The sequence below is a fragment of the Molothrus aeneus genome, chromosome 29 (assembly GCF_037042795.1).
Source record: "Molothrus aeneus isolate 106 chromosome 29, BPBGC_Maene_1.0, whole genome shotgun sequence".
NCBI classification, from domain to species: domain Eukaryota; kingdom Metazoa; phylum Chordata; class Aves; order Passeriformes; family Icteridae; genus Molothrus; species Molothrus aeneus.
In genome coordinates this window covers 2,371,775-2,385,663 of record NC_089674.1, presented here as the reverse complement: position 1 = coordinate 2,385,663, position 13,889 = coordinate 2,371,775, and the positions used below count along the sequence as shown (strand labels likewise).

Here is a 13,889-nt window from a genome sequence, read left to right as displayed (position 1 = left end):
CCCTTGAAGCGGGAAAAAAATCAACCATGCAAGGAGAAGAACCAACAACTTTGACAAACTTGTTTAAAGTGTATGCAGGTTTTAGTATTTCTGTCCATCCACTGCACTCTCCTACTCATTTCCACGCAGAAATGTTTTATCATTAAAATTTTCTTAAAGCAACAACATTTGTCTGTCTGACATCCAGATTAAAGGAATGCCCTGTACACGTTAGAACTATTTCAGGAAAAAATGGTAGATCCCAGAACTGTTTTGCTGATGTCTGCCAACATGAAAGTCTGACTATTCATCTTTAAGTGAAATCATTCTTGAAGTCCATTTTCAGAAGTGGTCAAATTAATCACTCTAACTTCATTTGAAAAACAAAGCCTCAACACAAACCAGCAGCTAAATCAAGAGCCAAAGGAAGGAACCTGGTGGCAATTCCATCCAAGAGAAATCACTGAAACAAACCCATTTTGCTCAGAACAGAAATCTCAAAGGAAACATGGCAGGTTCATTAGGAGTCATCCATCACTGCGTGCCCACTTCCATAGCCTGACTGATACTGAGAAGATGCCAGTAGCAGAGTCACAGCAATGGCATTGACAGGGGGATTTCATGGAGGATAGTCCAAACCGAAACCCGATGGGGAAAAATGGAGAAAAATAAAAAGGCACCAATATAAGCCACAACATTTATGAATACAATATATTTTAACTCTCTACATGGAGGAAGCCAACCTGCTCCTTTTTGATCTTCTTCTTTGGCACAACTTCAGTGGATTTCTCAGACTCGGAGCGGGTTCGAATCGATCTTCTCTGTTGCTTCTTTTCTACAGAACCTGAAGAAGGAAAAAGGTTTCCATTATATGATTCCTCGTATTTCTGAGGTACAGCAAGATGTGCAACACCAAACCAAGAGGTAAAGGAACGAAACCAAGACTTTGTCCTCTTTTGAATGTTTTATTTTTAAATTCAGTTCCAAGCTATTGACCAGCTGGTGCTGTGGCTGCAGACACACATTCTGATTCCAGAGATCAGCTTCAGAAAACAGACACAAGTAACAGACTGGAACAAAAGGCTGGAATTCAGATTAGGGCAAACAGATTTCCATAATCCATAACACACCTCTCTGGCATGGTCTTCACCTGGGTAATTCTGAACCAAACAGTCCATCTTTGGTGTTTTGGGAAGGTAGCCACAACCAACTCCTTGAACAAAAACAACCTAGAAATTTCAGACGCAAAGCACAGCTTCAGGATTTCCTCCAAAATGCCAGATCTGTGTCCCCCTCTGGGGGTGATGGCCTCTGTCACATAACTACAGCCAGTCCCACCCTGTACCACCTGCAGCCACACCAGACCTCAATGCTCACCTGAAAGTTCTGAGGTGAAGAAAAACTCAGCACAAACAGAGGCATCAACCATGATGTGTTACCGTCATTAATGAATGTGAAAAACAAGTTTTTAAAAGCACTGGCATAGAAAACAAACTCAGATTAATGAAGGTTACTGTGACATTTTAACAGATGAAGAGGGAGCTACTGGGGTTTTGGCAACTAAGGCTGGCAAAATCAAAAAGACCTTTCTGTGCTCCAGCACCTCCCAAACAGGCACATGGAGAACCATGGACACGACACTCAACACTGTGGGCAGCTGTTGGAACAAGCACAACACCTGAGCTGACAAAACTGGCACCTGAGCATTTACAATGAGCTGCTGGGAAGTATTTTGCTGGGTTTTCAGCCTGGGAGGTTTCACCTATACAAGACACAACTGGGAAATAGTTTGTTTTCTTCCAAGCAAAACTGCAAACTCTTGGGAGCTGACTGTGTCAGCTGGATGCACTGCTAGGAGCTGTAAACCTGCCTGGTCTTGTCAGAAGATCAAGTATCTAGAGAAACACACAGGCTTGAACCAGACTGAAAGACAGCCTTGCAAAAGAACTGCAGAGAAAAAAAACATGAAAACTCCTCTTGATATATTGGATGAGTATTTTTCCCATGGCTGCATGGCTTGGGAATGTCTCAGTAACTAAACTACACAGCTGGAAAAGTTATGCTACAATAATTGGATTTCTGAGGGGAAAATTGGTTTTTCTTAGAGGGAAAAAACTTTTACAGCATATTAATTAATGAATAATAGCAATTAGTTATTAATAATTTAGAAATTAATGACTGAGGTCAACATCCATCATGTCTGTCCACGTGTAACTTCTGGTTAGGCCCCATCCCTTGAGGAACTTGCACAGCAGCAGTGGGTCTCCACATCAGAGCTGGGGAATATCTTTTGTCACTTTGCTGACCAAAGTCCCCTGAAGCAGCTTCAGGTAAATTTGAGCAGATGTGACCAACAGTTACTTTAAACAAGAATGGATTTTCTCCCTGAAGCCAAGGAGGTAAGATCAAGCCCTGGATCAGAGAATTCCAGAACCAGAGTGTCTAATGTTGGCTGACAGCAACATTGACCACTGCAATGGGCACTTTCTCCTCTTCCTGCTCTCCAAGGATCCAGTCATCACCTTCACAATGCTCCCATCCCATCTTCAGGTATATTTTCATCCAAAGTTTCAGGACAGATGTTGGACCAGCCCTCCACCTTGCTGGAGATAAATCCCAGTTCAGTCTCTGCAGGCCAGAGGCACCAGGGATTCTCAGGGCTGCTCTTGCAGTTTCAAGTAAGGGAATTACCTTTCCAGCATTATTAAATTCTGTGTCTCTAACTGCAGGTTAGCAATAAGGACTCCCAGAGTCAGTCTGGCAAATACTTTACCGTAAAGGGATTCTGAAGTTCCACTGACCTTACATTTGAAAAAAGGACTTGGCAGTTATGTTCCACAAGAGGGGACCAATAACTGGACTTTGGAAATGGCTTTGAGAGTGACTGAAGTGTGCACTGCAGGTAAGCTCAGGCACTTACAGGGTGTTAGCAGGTGGAGTGTTACGTATCCAAAAAGCCTAAGAAAATGAAAAAAGAGAGGCTCAGAATTCTCACCCCCTACATCTGAGGAGCCAAAGGGAAGCTGAAGCCTTTAGATTCCAGGTGAGAGAAGCAGAATGGAGATGGCCTCTCCTGCTGCAAGGCAATTCAAGGAGCAACAGCAAGCACAGCTGGAAAGAACCACCACTGTCAACAGCAGGGGAATCGCCCCTCACAGCAGGAAATCCGAGTGCTGCAGTCCCAAACTCTCCATAAACCAGCAAATAATCCTGCCTAAAACCATCACACAGACAGAACCTGAAACGTGTTTGCAGAGGACTCATGGATGCTGACCACTGAGATTTCTGACTCTGGTTCTCATCTATTTCATGTTTGGAAAGGGAGAAATAATCCAATCGATGGATAGTTAAAGCAGAAGTGACACCTGGCAACATGATGAGATTCCAACAGCTCATTCAAGGTATTCCCATTTCAGGCCCAAGTTCCATTATTTGCTTCAGTAGTTCTTCTCCCTCAGACCTGATAGATCAAAACTCACTGCTTTATGATGTACCCCCTGAGATGGCTTCAGAAGGCAAGCATTCTCATTTGGATGGAGTTAGCTGAAGCAGCTTTTAAAAATCCCTGTTTTTTAACAGGTCATGCAAAAACTGAACAACAAAGCCTAGGGAGTCTCTACCTCAAATCAGACATTCCCTACTGAAATGTGCCACTTCCTGACTCTTTTTGTTTTCATATGACAGCTCTCATATTTTCCATTTGGGACCAAAAGCCACGGCAATACCCTGCTAACACACATCCACTGGGCTGTCTTCTAAACCAGCTTTCCATTGCTCTGCACAGGACATCATCCCTTGAGCATGTTGTCTCAGGCTGTAAGTTGCAGACACAAAGTTCAGAGGCCAAACCACCAATCCCACCCCACAGCCACGCTGTGTATGTTGGCTCACCATGTGTGACATTAGCCATGCTCATTACAATTCCAATGTGAACAGAAAGATGTTAATCACTCTTAAGTAATGAGAAAATGCTGGGTTTGGTATTTGAATTCTCATGCTGCAGGCTCAGGTTCAGAGCAGGACTGCAGTTTCCCTACCTGCTGCCCCAGAAGTTGTCTCAGGAGAGGACGCGTTTTGCACCACTGCTTTCTCACTTCTCTGAGCTGATGAAGAATTCAGTTTCTCTTGTCCTTTGACGCTTATTTCTGTTTTGTTACCAACTCCCTTGAAAAGAAAAAAGGAAAAGATTGTCTTCCCCTGTTACAAAGCTGTGCTGCTACCAGGTAACAGGCCTGCCCCTGAATCTCAGAACAGAAACAATCAATGCTCTCCAACCCAACACATAGACAGGATTAATCTACTATGGAGCTGCTTCCCTGCACAACTTTCCACCCCTCTCAATCTCCCCTCACACACAAGGAAAAAATAATTCCAGTGACTTTTCTAAACATTACCTTCTCTATAGGGCTTAGGATGAAATAAACACTCTCCAGGTAGAGAGGCAGAAGAAGGAGGCAGAGAAATAGTCCTAAGCCTTTTCCTTACACTGACTGTGGGAAGCTGCTGTGCACCTGAAGGAAGCTCAGAGGCAGAACTCAATTTAAAAGTCTGTTACACAAAATGTAGTTATTACTTTTTAGTACATTATTAACAGTTTTGTCATCTGTTTCCCACAAAAGCACTGATTTTATCAAGAATTTTTGGACTATTTCAACTAGGAAGCTGAATATATTTAATAGATATTAAATATATTAATATTTAATATTAATTATATACTTATATAATATAATAATATATAAGAATGTAATGATATATTAATTATATTAATATATTAATATCTAATATATTTAATGTGTTATAAACAAAAATACAGCCATCTGTAGGGAGCTGCTCTGCCACCAGCAAAACAGTTACTGCCAGAGCTGCACTGAACATGGGGTTCAGTGCCCTGAAAGATTCTATTGTCACATCTGTCTCTTAATCTCTCAATGAAAGGAACGCGAGTGGTGAAAGCTTGGTGGACACAGCTCAAGCTCCCCAGTAAGGCAGACTCAGGATAACTCAGGAGCAGAAGAGGGGGTCACTGCACCAAGCACGTACCTTGGTGGAATAAACAAATTGATCGATGAGCTTTCCATCCCCAGCAGCATTCTGAAGGGCAAAAACCTGTTCAATTTTAACAACCGGAGACATGTTACACTTTTGCAGATCCAGGTTGTGCATGGTGATGGAAGCTGGCAGGGATTTCCTAGCTGCAGCTGTTTTCCAGGCGATTTTCACAGGTGGAGCCTCCTCCTCCTCTGGGCTGGAGTGCCTGCGCTGGCCCTGCCGGCGCTCACCGTGGCAGGGTGAGGAGCCTGGGGCCGCGCTGCCGTGCTCCGGCTGCGAGCTTGGCGCCGCCTTCGGCCGCCGGTTCTTCTTGGCCTCTGATTTGGAAGCAGCAGTCTTTTTGGCTTTGGCCAAAGCCTCCTCTGGCTCTTGGTCTACGTAAATGAAGGTGTACTGTTCTATCCTCTCTTCCCGGGTCATTTTCAGCGCTTTCTCGGCGTGGGCAATGCCAATGTCCCACTGTGCTCGCTCCCTCTGCGGCCGCGGCTTGCGAATCTTAGGGGACAAGACAAGCAGTGGTTACCCTGAAGATTTTGCCACTACAGCACTTAAACACAACCCTGAGGATCTCTGCATCTCTCAGGCAGCAGTCTGCCCTCCATTTACAGGGTATTTTTGACACTGAATGTATGTTCTCTTCATAGAGAAAAGCAAGGCACAATTTTTCCCAAGAATATTTCTGAGATTCACATTCCCTGAACCTCAGAGAAAGAGAAAGCACAACTCTTATCACTTGCTCTGCCTGTGTGATAGTTGTGCCAAAGTAGAATGCAATATAGAGACTGTTTATCCAAAGTGAAGATGTTTTATTTCCTTGGCCTATTAGGGCTGAGAGAGTGTGTGTGTCTGGACTGTCTGCTGACAGACACGAAGCAATCAAGAGAGGAGTGCAGTTCTGTGCAAAGTAAGTGCTTGGCAGATTCAGTTTAGATGAAATGTAGATAGTATAGTATAATAAAGTAATTAATTAACCTTCTAATGAGTTAGACTCAGATACATCATTCTCTCCCCATCGTCAGAGTCATCCTTTACTTCAATAAATGTAGACACAGAATTCCCTGCTGGTGAGATGCAGCCAATCCTTCTCAGGGCAAAGCCCTGCAGAGTTCCAGACCTGCCCTGGAGCATCTCCCTTACAGAGATGACCCCCCCAGTGCCCCCTGTACTGTACCTTCTGTTTCTCAGAGTGGTTGCTGGCTTGCTTGGCTGCCTCAGCCAGTAACTGCTCGTACTGTTTGTGCCCTTGGTACTCCCGGACGCGCTTCTCGTGCACCCAGGCCCGCTCTGGCTGGTTGCTGAAGAACTGAACGTGGTATTCCCGGGCACCTGAAAGGGCAAACACCACTCAGCAGTTGTACCAACACTGCTCTGTTCAGCTCACACCTTCCTCCTCCCCAGTGCTTCCTTCCTGCAAGTGGAGATACTTGGCCCAAGTGGCCCAGATCCAGAACAGTTTGGGATGGATGCTTGTTATCGTGATGTTTTCTGAAAAATCCCTTTGCTAAGGATTTTCTCCTGAGAAGCCTCAGAAAAGAAATGTAAACAATAATTATCTGATTGCTTGGAATGTAGTTTGGAAGTTGCTTACCAACAGGTGTATCTTTGATTGGTTCCATGCAAATTGTTTTAATTTAATAACCAATCACAGCCAGCTGTGTTGGACTCTCAGAGTCTGTCACAAGTTTTTATTATCATTTTTGTTCTAGCCTTCTGATGTCTCCTTTCTCTTTCTTTAGTACATATAGTTTTAGTGTATCATTTTCTTTTAATATAATACAATATCATAATTTAATAAATCAGCCTTCTGAGAACTTGGACTCAAATCTCGCCCTGGGGACCCTCACAACACAACAACAGATGCTCAGGACACCCTGCCCACACTGAACTCTCACAGTGACTTGAGAAAAGCAGAAAGACCTGGGCACTAGCCCGTTCCCACAGTGCCACCTGCAGAGGTCACATACCAGGTACCAGTTCTGTCCTGTTCAGCACACACAGAGCAGAATCCACCCCACAAAGGCAGTTTAGAATGAGGGTATTTTTAATAACAGAACAGCTACAGAGTGTCATAACCTGCCACTCTGGCAAAGAGCTTCCTCCCTTACCTCTTGTATTAATTTTGGTATGCACGTCAAGCTGTGGATCACAGGACACCATGCAAGGCCACCATGGGTACGTCCCCACCTTGGACCAAACCAGATCCCCAACCTGGAACTTGACGTCGTGGGTGACCTGCGTGGGAAGGGATGGCACGAGCTGCTGGACCTGCAAAGGAAACACCAGATTAAAGCCACAGGAGAGGATTTAGAGCACTTGGAGATGCACACACCATCCACAGGGACTTGTTGTTGTTGTTCTCTCAGCTATCCCTGAGGTTTGATAATCTAAGATGAGAAAAACATTTCTTAGAAATGTGAAAGAAAGGAGCTGCACAGAGCTGGGATTTACGTAACAACACTGCTGACAAACAGAGACACAAAAGAGCAACTGCCACCCCCTCAAAAAGGATTCTGCTTCCTAGGTTGATTAGAAATACTGCTTTTAGGAATAAAATAAAATAATAAAATAGGAATAAAATAAAATAAATATTTAGGAATAAAATAAAGCACTAAATCCAGTACAATAAGAGATGAGTTGATGCAGTAATGAGAGTAATAAGAGTTTAAAAGAAATGACAACTGATTTAGCAGATAAATTAAAGACTCAATGGAAGAAACAGTCCAAAAAGAGTGACATTCTCTGAGTTCCAAAAGTGTTAATTGGTGCATGTACTAACCGGGGCTTCCTCCAGCACTGCATCTTCTCTTGGTCTCTCAGAGAGTGTGCTAAGCCTCTCATTTGGTCTCTAAGAAATGGGTAACAATAAAGAGAAAAAAGGAAAACAAGACTTACTGTAAGGGGACAGTAAAACAACAGAAGATAAGAGTGAAACCAGGCAGAAAAAAGTAATTCACAGAGAGAAAGGCAACCATGAACCCAGAAAATGTGAATATGACTATTCCTTGTACCAAATTAACACAGTAACATCACAATAAAGAAATACCTGCTTTCCCCTACACTATTTACATTACTATCACACCTAAATATAACTGTGCTCTCCTGTAACAGATGACAGAAGAACATACATTCAGAAACAGCAAATCCAAGTAACTTTCCACCTAAAATAACACACAATTTCCAAAAACCAGAGAACCCCATGTGAGGATATCCACAGCGATGTGGTGAGTCTCACTGTGCACCAGTTACTCGCAAGAACTGCAGTACATAAATTATGCTAAATATACAACATGATCACTGTAAAATCTGATCACTGTAAATTTATTAAATGTTATATTGCATAGAGTTGACAAATATATTTGGAGGATCAAAAATCCACAACGCAGAGCAGAATCAGCCCCGACCAGAAGCTGACACTGATGTGGGGTGGGTGTGAGGGGGGACAGGGGCTGAGGTTCAGGAGACAAGTGCCACACACTTGCTTTTCCTGCAGCACAGAAGCCAAAGGACTCAAAGAGCAGCAGCAGGAGTAGTCAGACACAAGCAGTGAGGAACTAATAATGCTGAGGACTCTGTTATTGCCAGGCCACTCCAAGCACAGACCCCACAGCAGTCCTGGCTCTGTGTGCTCCAGAGAACTGGGGACACGAGGAAAGGGACAGAGCAGCTCAGGTCAGGGGGGGCACAGCCCAGTGTCTCACCTGGAGCTGTCTGGACACAAGCACCATTTAGGACTAATCACTTTGCTATTTGCTGGGCAGAATTTCTTCCTCCCTGCACAGCAGGAAGCACAGCACTGACTCCTGCCCTTCTTTAGCTACAGGGAATTACTGAAACCTCCCCTCTGCCAGGAGAGTTGAGCTGGGTTCACAGGCTCCTCACAGAACACAACTACTGAGCAGAGAGGCTGATTCTCAAAACAAGGATTCAGAACTTTATGTTGACCAGTGTTTTCACATTTCCATTTTAAATCAGCCTCTCCAGTATGGGCATCCCCTCAGAGTCAGAGGATTTTCTCTGAAATTACAGCATCAGAATAAGGAACAACTGGTGACCATCTGACTTGCCACAGCCTCGTTGAGTGCAAAACTATAAAACAACCACAGTTGTACCAAAAGTTGTTTGTTCCTCTGAAGATGATCCCAAGTCACAAGTCTCACACCTTTAACACTGAAGATGACAAAAGTGTACATGAAGATGAAATCGTGCAGTGGAAAGCAAAATGATGGGACAATGGACCTGAGACTGCCCTGGCAAACTCATACTGAGAACCACCAGCAGAAAATCCTGCTCCTGTCAGAGCAGGCCATGTCTGAAACAGGGCTGGGTTACAAGAAACATTTATTGCAACACCACGTTTAGAAAGGGAAATGAAAGCAACAAGGAAGACAATAGCAAGACCAAGATTTCTGGTGAACTCTGGATGACGCACATGACTAGGAGCTTGGAATTCAAGATGCAAGGTTTTAGTTGAGTCTGTGAGAGACAGAAGATTCCATTCTCATGGCAAGCAGGTAACAGAGCCAGAGGGACAGGCACAGCTGAAGCTCCAGGAGCAGAACAGGAGTCACTGGTAAGAGGGGAAACAAACTGACAGCCTGATGTGGGGGTGATGGAGTCTGGCCAGAAAGCAGGTACAGTGCAAGAGACACTGCTCAGAGAGGGCCAGCAGGACACAGCAGCTCCCACAGCCTCACAGGGGCCCCAGCACCTCCCTGCAGCACAGAACCCACTCTACCAGATCACAGCTGGTGCCTGCAGGACAGGATCTTCTCCCTGAGAGAAATGCAAGCACCAAGGGCTTTCACAGGCCTGACAACAAACTCAGCTACGTTCTGTAACACTCCAGCCTAGGCTGGGCAACTTCTGTCCCTGCCAGAAATGGCAATTTCCCCATTCCTGGCACTTACCAGCCTCTCTGCCACCCATTCCCTCAAAGTGGGAGAGGCAGAAACCAGCACCACAGAGGTGGCAGGAACAAGCATGAGAAAAGGAAACAGAAGTATTGGAGTGGCTTATGAAACCGAAAGAAAAAGAATGAGAGGGCACCACGGTAATCTGGGTTCTTGCTTCCCAGAATCTCAGTTAACACCACCTGATGTACATCCTCTGGATATGGACAATATGGTACAAGATTAATTAACGTTTCACTGCTGAATACCCCAAGGAACCTCACTTTCCACTCCACAATCTAGCACTCTTTTGAGAGGCAATTTCAGGAATGTGTGAGCTCTTGTCCAGAAGTTCCATCTTCAACACTGGCCAGAGCGTAGCAAACTCTAAACACGTTATAACACTAAATAATATTTAAAAACAATTTTCTAAGATATGTTTTTCACATGAGCCTTTAAACCAACATTGTGTTACCTACAGACACAGCTCCTGGCAACCTCATCCTGAGGCTCTGATGAGTAACTAAAGCCTGGTGACTCAGCGTGCACACAGCCAGAACAAGGACAAAGCCTGCTGGACACGCTCTCCATCAACAATACCAGGTGTACAGATGGCTGAATTACCATTCCACTTACATTTTGCTCCTCTGGTTCTAATTTTGGAATTTTGTGTGACTTGCGCTCTTCCGACCGGGAAGAGTCATGCTTGCTACTTTTTTTCCTTTTCTCTTTCCTCCCTTCATGTTTTGCCTTAGCGTACTCCCTCGCTTGGACTTCATTCAACAGGTCCCCACACAGGGAGGACTCAAACAATTCCCTGCCGTTCTGGATAGTTTTGGTTATTTTCAGTTTGATCTCTGGTGAGCCAGTCTTCTTTGGAATCCCCACTTGTGGAGGTGGTGGTGGAGGAGGAGGCTGGGGAGGAGGGGAAGCTTTCTCCAGCACTTCGTGCTGCCTGGCATTGGAGTTCTCCAGCTGGTAATACTCCGTGGGGCTGAAGGTCCTGCCTGTCCCAAAGCCATTGGCAGATCCATTGGGATACTGAGGGTAGCCCTGGTACTTGCCCTGGGGCTCGTACATGCTGATGGCCGCGGGGTAGCCGTTGGTGAGGGTGGGCAGCTCCTCGGAGGGCGTGGGGTACTGGAAGCCTTGCTGCAGCGCGGCCTCGTACGGCGTCCGGCCCCCATCCTCGGCAATGTCACTGCTGCCATCAAAGGCCTCCTCTTGGCGGATGTTGGCCGAGTCAATGAGTTGAGGTGGTTGCTGAATTGTGTTTCCCATGATCCCTTGCATGAAAGAGAAAGAGAAATCCATTGTTCTGCTCCAGCATCCTTAGCTTTCCCTTTTTCTCATAGGGCCTAGAGGCAGGGGAAGGGAAATAAGAAGTCAGTGTAAATTAAAAAACAGTAATTAAGCAAATTAAACAGTTGAGGAAAAAAGGGATCTCAAGAACAATTTCCCCCTCTCTATTCAGCAGACAACCTCACGTGGATTTAGAGAGGACTGGTGTTACTGAGCCTTTACTGGCATGTTTCTCATATGGCAAATTCTTCTTTTCCAAGACATTTCAAAAAACATCAGAAGCACCTACAAGTGCTTAAGAACTAAAAGCCCAAGTACTACAAAGTCAGAGTAACAGTGCCAAACTCCCCAGCCTTCCTAGTCATGCCCTAGGAAGGGTTATTCCAGCCTGGACAGCATTTCACCCTGCAGCAGATAAGAGATACTCAGATGTCCTGACACAGTCGCTGTAAACTGCACAAGGCAGGAACACCACAGAAAGACAAAACAGAGAAACCTCTTCTCCTCCTCCCTCCCCACCTCCTTGTCAAAATTTGAGACATGAGCAGCCTTTGGGCAAGCCACAGGATGCTCTGAACAACAGCACAATGAAAACAAGTGGGTTATTCCACCTTGGCCACTGGGAAACCAGTGCTCAGCCTCAGATGGAGCTCCCCAGCCTCTCCCTCCTCAGAAAAGCAGGGCATATTTGCACTGGCTCCCAGCAGCTGTTGAGGAGGGTTATTCTCCTGCCCCTCACACTTTATTTTAATATTAATCACTGCATGGTTCAAAGCCTCAGCATCAAGAGACCCCCAAACCGAGAGGTTACTCACTGAGTGAGATTCCACACCTTCAACCTTCCAGTGCGTATTAAAACACCACAGTCAGACTCAATCAAAGTCAGACTTCCAAAACTCAACTGCAGGCTCAGAGAAGGCTTTGGCATTCATGTAAGCAGCTCAATGTTCAACAAGAAGCAACACAAAGTGACTGACCTGACCTGCAGGTAAGAAAAACCAGTTTGCTTCCCACAAGGTTAGTTCAGCCCTTCCAAAGCAAACACAGCCCCGTGGTATTTGTTCTGCCTGTGTGGGCACACAGGACGGTTACTGTGCCCTTTTGGTCTGGGTTAGAAATGACATTAATGCATCCCACAGACACTTCTAAAGAAAACCTCCACTAAACCCTGCCCACATGCAATTCTCACCCTCCCAGAGCCGTGCATCTCAATACCTTAGAGATTTCCTAATACTGAGAACTTCCCTCCTCTAAGACTGCAAAAAGTAACTGAAGTTCCAAAAGGAACAAAAACTCTAACAGATTTGTGCTGGATGTTTTGGGGTGATGCTTTCCAATGATCTTCACACTTGGATTAAATTGATGTTTGTCCTCATCCTGTGAGATTGACTTGGGCACGTTTGTCACTGTAATTAAGCAATTCATGGCAATAACAGCACAAGGCTCTGCAGCAGAATTTTCTCATTGCAGGAACTTTTAAACCTTAGGGCCATGAAACCATCCCTTCCTCCACAGCTCTGCACATCAGCCAGCAAACCAACGCAGGCAGCACCATCAGGGGCAGCAGAGCTGAGGAGCAGCACTGGGATTGCACAGCAAGGTCAAAAACCCCAACCCACCCCTGTTCTGGGAAGAGGAAGTGGGACTATTTGTACAACCTACCACTGAATTGTTACTTTCCATCTGCCAAACCAAAGAGCAAACAGTAGATTCTCACACTAGGCTGAGTTTTATTTCTTACTAAAACCAGGTTCAATCTTCTGAATACTTATAAAAAACTCTTGGGAAGCTGTGGCAGCACTTGAGGAACATCCACAGCTGGGAGGGCACAGTCCCAGCTGCCAAGGCAGCTCCCACAGGCTCTGCAGAGGTGGCTGCCCTTGTGCTTTGTTTTGCTACATGGCAGAAATGTGGATTAATGAACTCCAAAGCACTGCATTTAGGAGCCACCAGTTAAAGAACAGTTATTTGGTTTTTTTTTTCATTTATTCTGGAGCTCACCTGTGTCTCTCAGCCTGTGCTGCACAGCTGGGACACCCCATCCCAAACTGGTTCCTCAGGAGCTCTGTATAAGCTGAGAACCAGGGTCAGGGCTCCACAAACTGCCCCAGCAGCCCCAAAGCACTGAGGCTGCTCTCTGCCCCTCATTGCCATCACTGTTAACACACCCAGACCTTCCCACTCTCCTTGCCCGAAATCCTGCCCCATGTGCTGCCCAGTGAAGTGGCACCTGGGCAGGATTACAGTGAGAGAGGACAGGCCCTAGAGTGACCTACAACACCAGGACACAATGAGGAACCCTGAGCACACAGCAATCTCAACAGCCAAACCCAAGCAAGGATCACTTTGTGGATGTCCCTCCTAAGCACTAATGTGAAGAACACCCCACTGTCACCACAGAGAGCTGTCCCTGCCACACAGCAACACCACCCAGACCACGGGGTAACAGGATTTCCAGCTGATCTTGCAGAAAAGTATTCCAGAATAAATTCTTCTCACTATGCCAGTGATGACTCTATGAACCCACCGTGTCAGCCTCCTGTGAACTGTACAGTTTGGCTTCCAAACATGACCCATAACAGATCCTGCACTGATACAACACTGGAGATGAACAGATATAGTTTCATCACTTCAAGGTTTATAGGAAATGGACACTTCACAGCGGCTGCA

General features: G+C 45.4%; 1 protein-coding gene across 3 annotated transcripts in view; it reads right to left on the bottom strand.

Annotated features, from left to right (window-relative positions):
- The window catches only part of NSD3 (nuclear receptor binding SET domain protein 3), a 39,407-nt gene that overhangs the window by 22,672 nt on the left and 2,846 nt on the right, over positions 1-13,889 (bottom strand). Inside the window, exons 2-8 of one of the 3 annotated variants that reach the window (XM_066567260.1) lie at positions 10,554-11,275; positions 7,805-7,873; positions 7,134-7,293; positions 6,200-6,354; positions 5,020-5,523; positions 4,017-4,143; positions 723-823 (exon numbers count right to left, since the gene is read on the bottom strand). In XM_066567260.1, coding sequence (XP_066423357.1) covers positions 723-823; positions 4,017-4,143; positions 5,020-5,523; positions 6,200-6,354; positions 7,134-7,293; positions 7,805-7,873; positions 10,554-11,231 — 1,794 coding nt within the window. In that variant the 5' untranslated portion in view covers positions 11,232-11,275. Of the gene's footprint in view, positions 1-722; positions 824-4,016; positions 4,144-5,019; positions 5,524-6,199; positions 6,355-7,133; positions 7,294-7,804; positions 7,874-10,553; positions 11,430-13,889 lie in introns of those variants that run through there. The other 2 variants (XM_066567261.1, XM_066567262.1) reach the window with 2 other exon arrangements.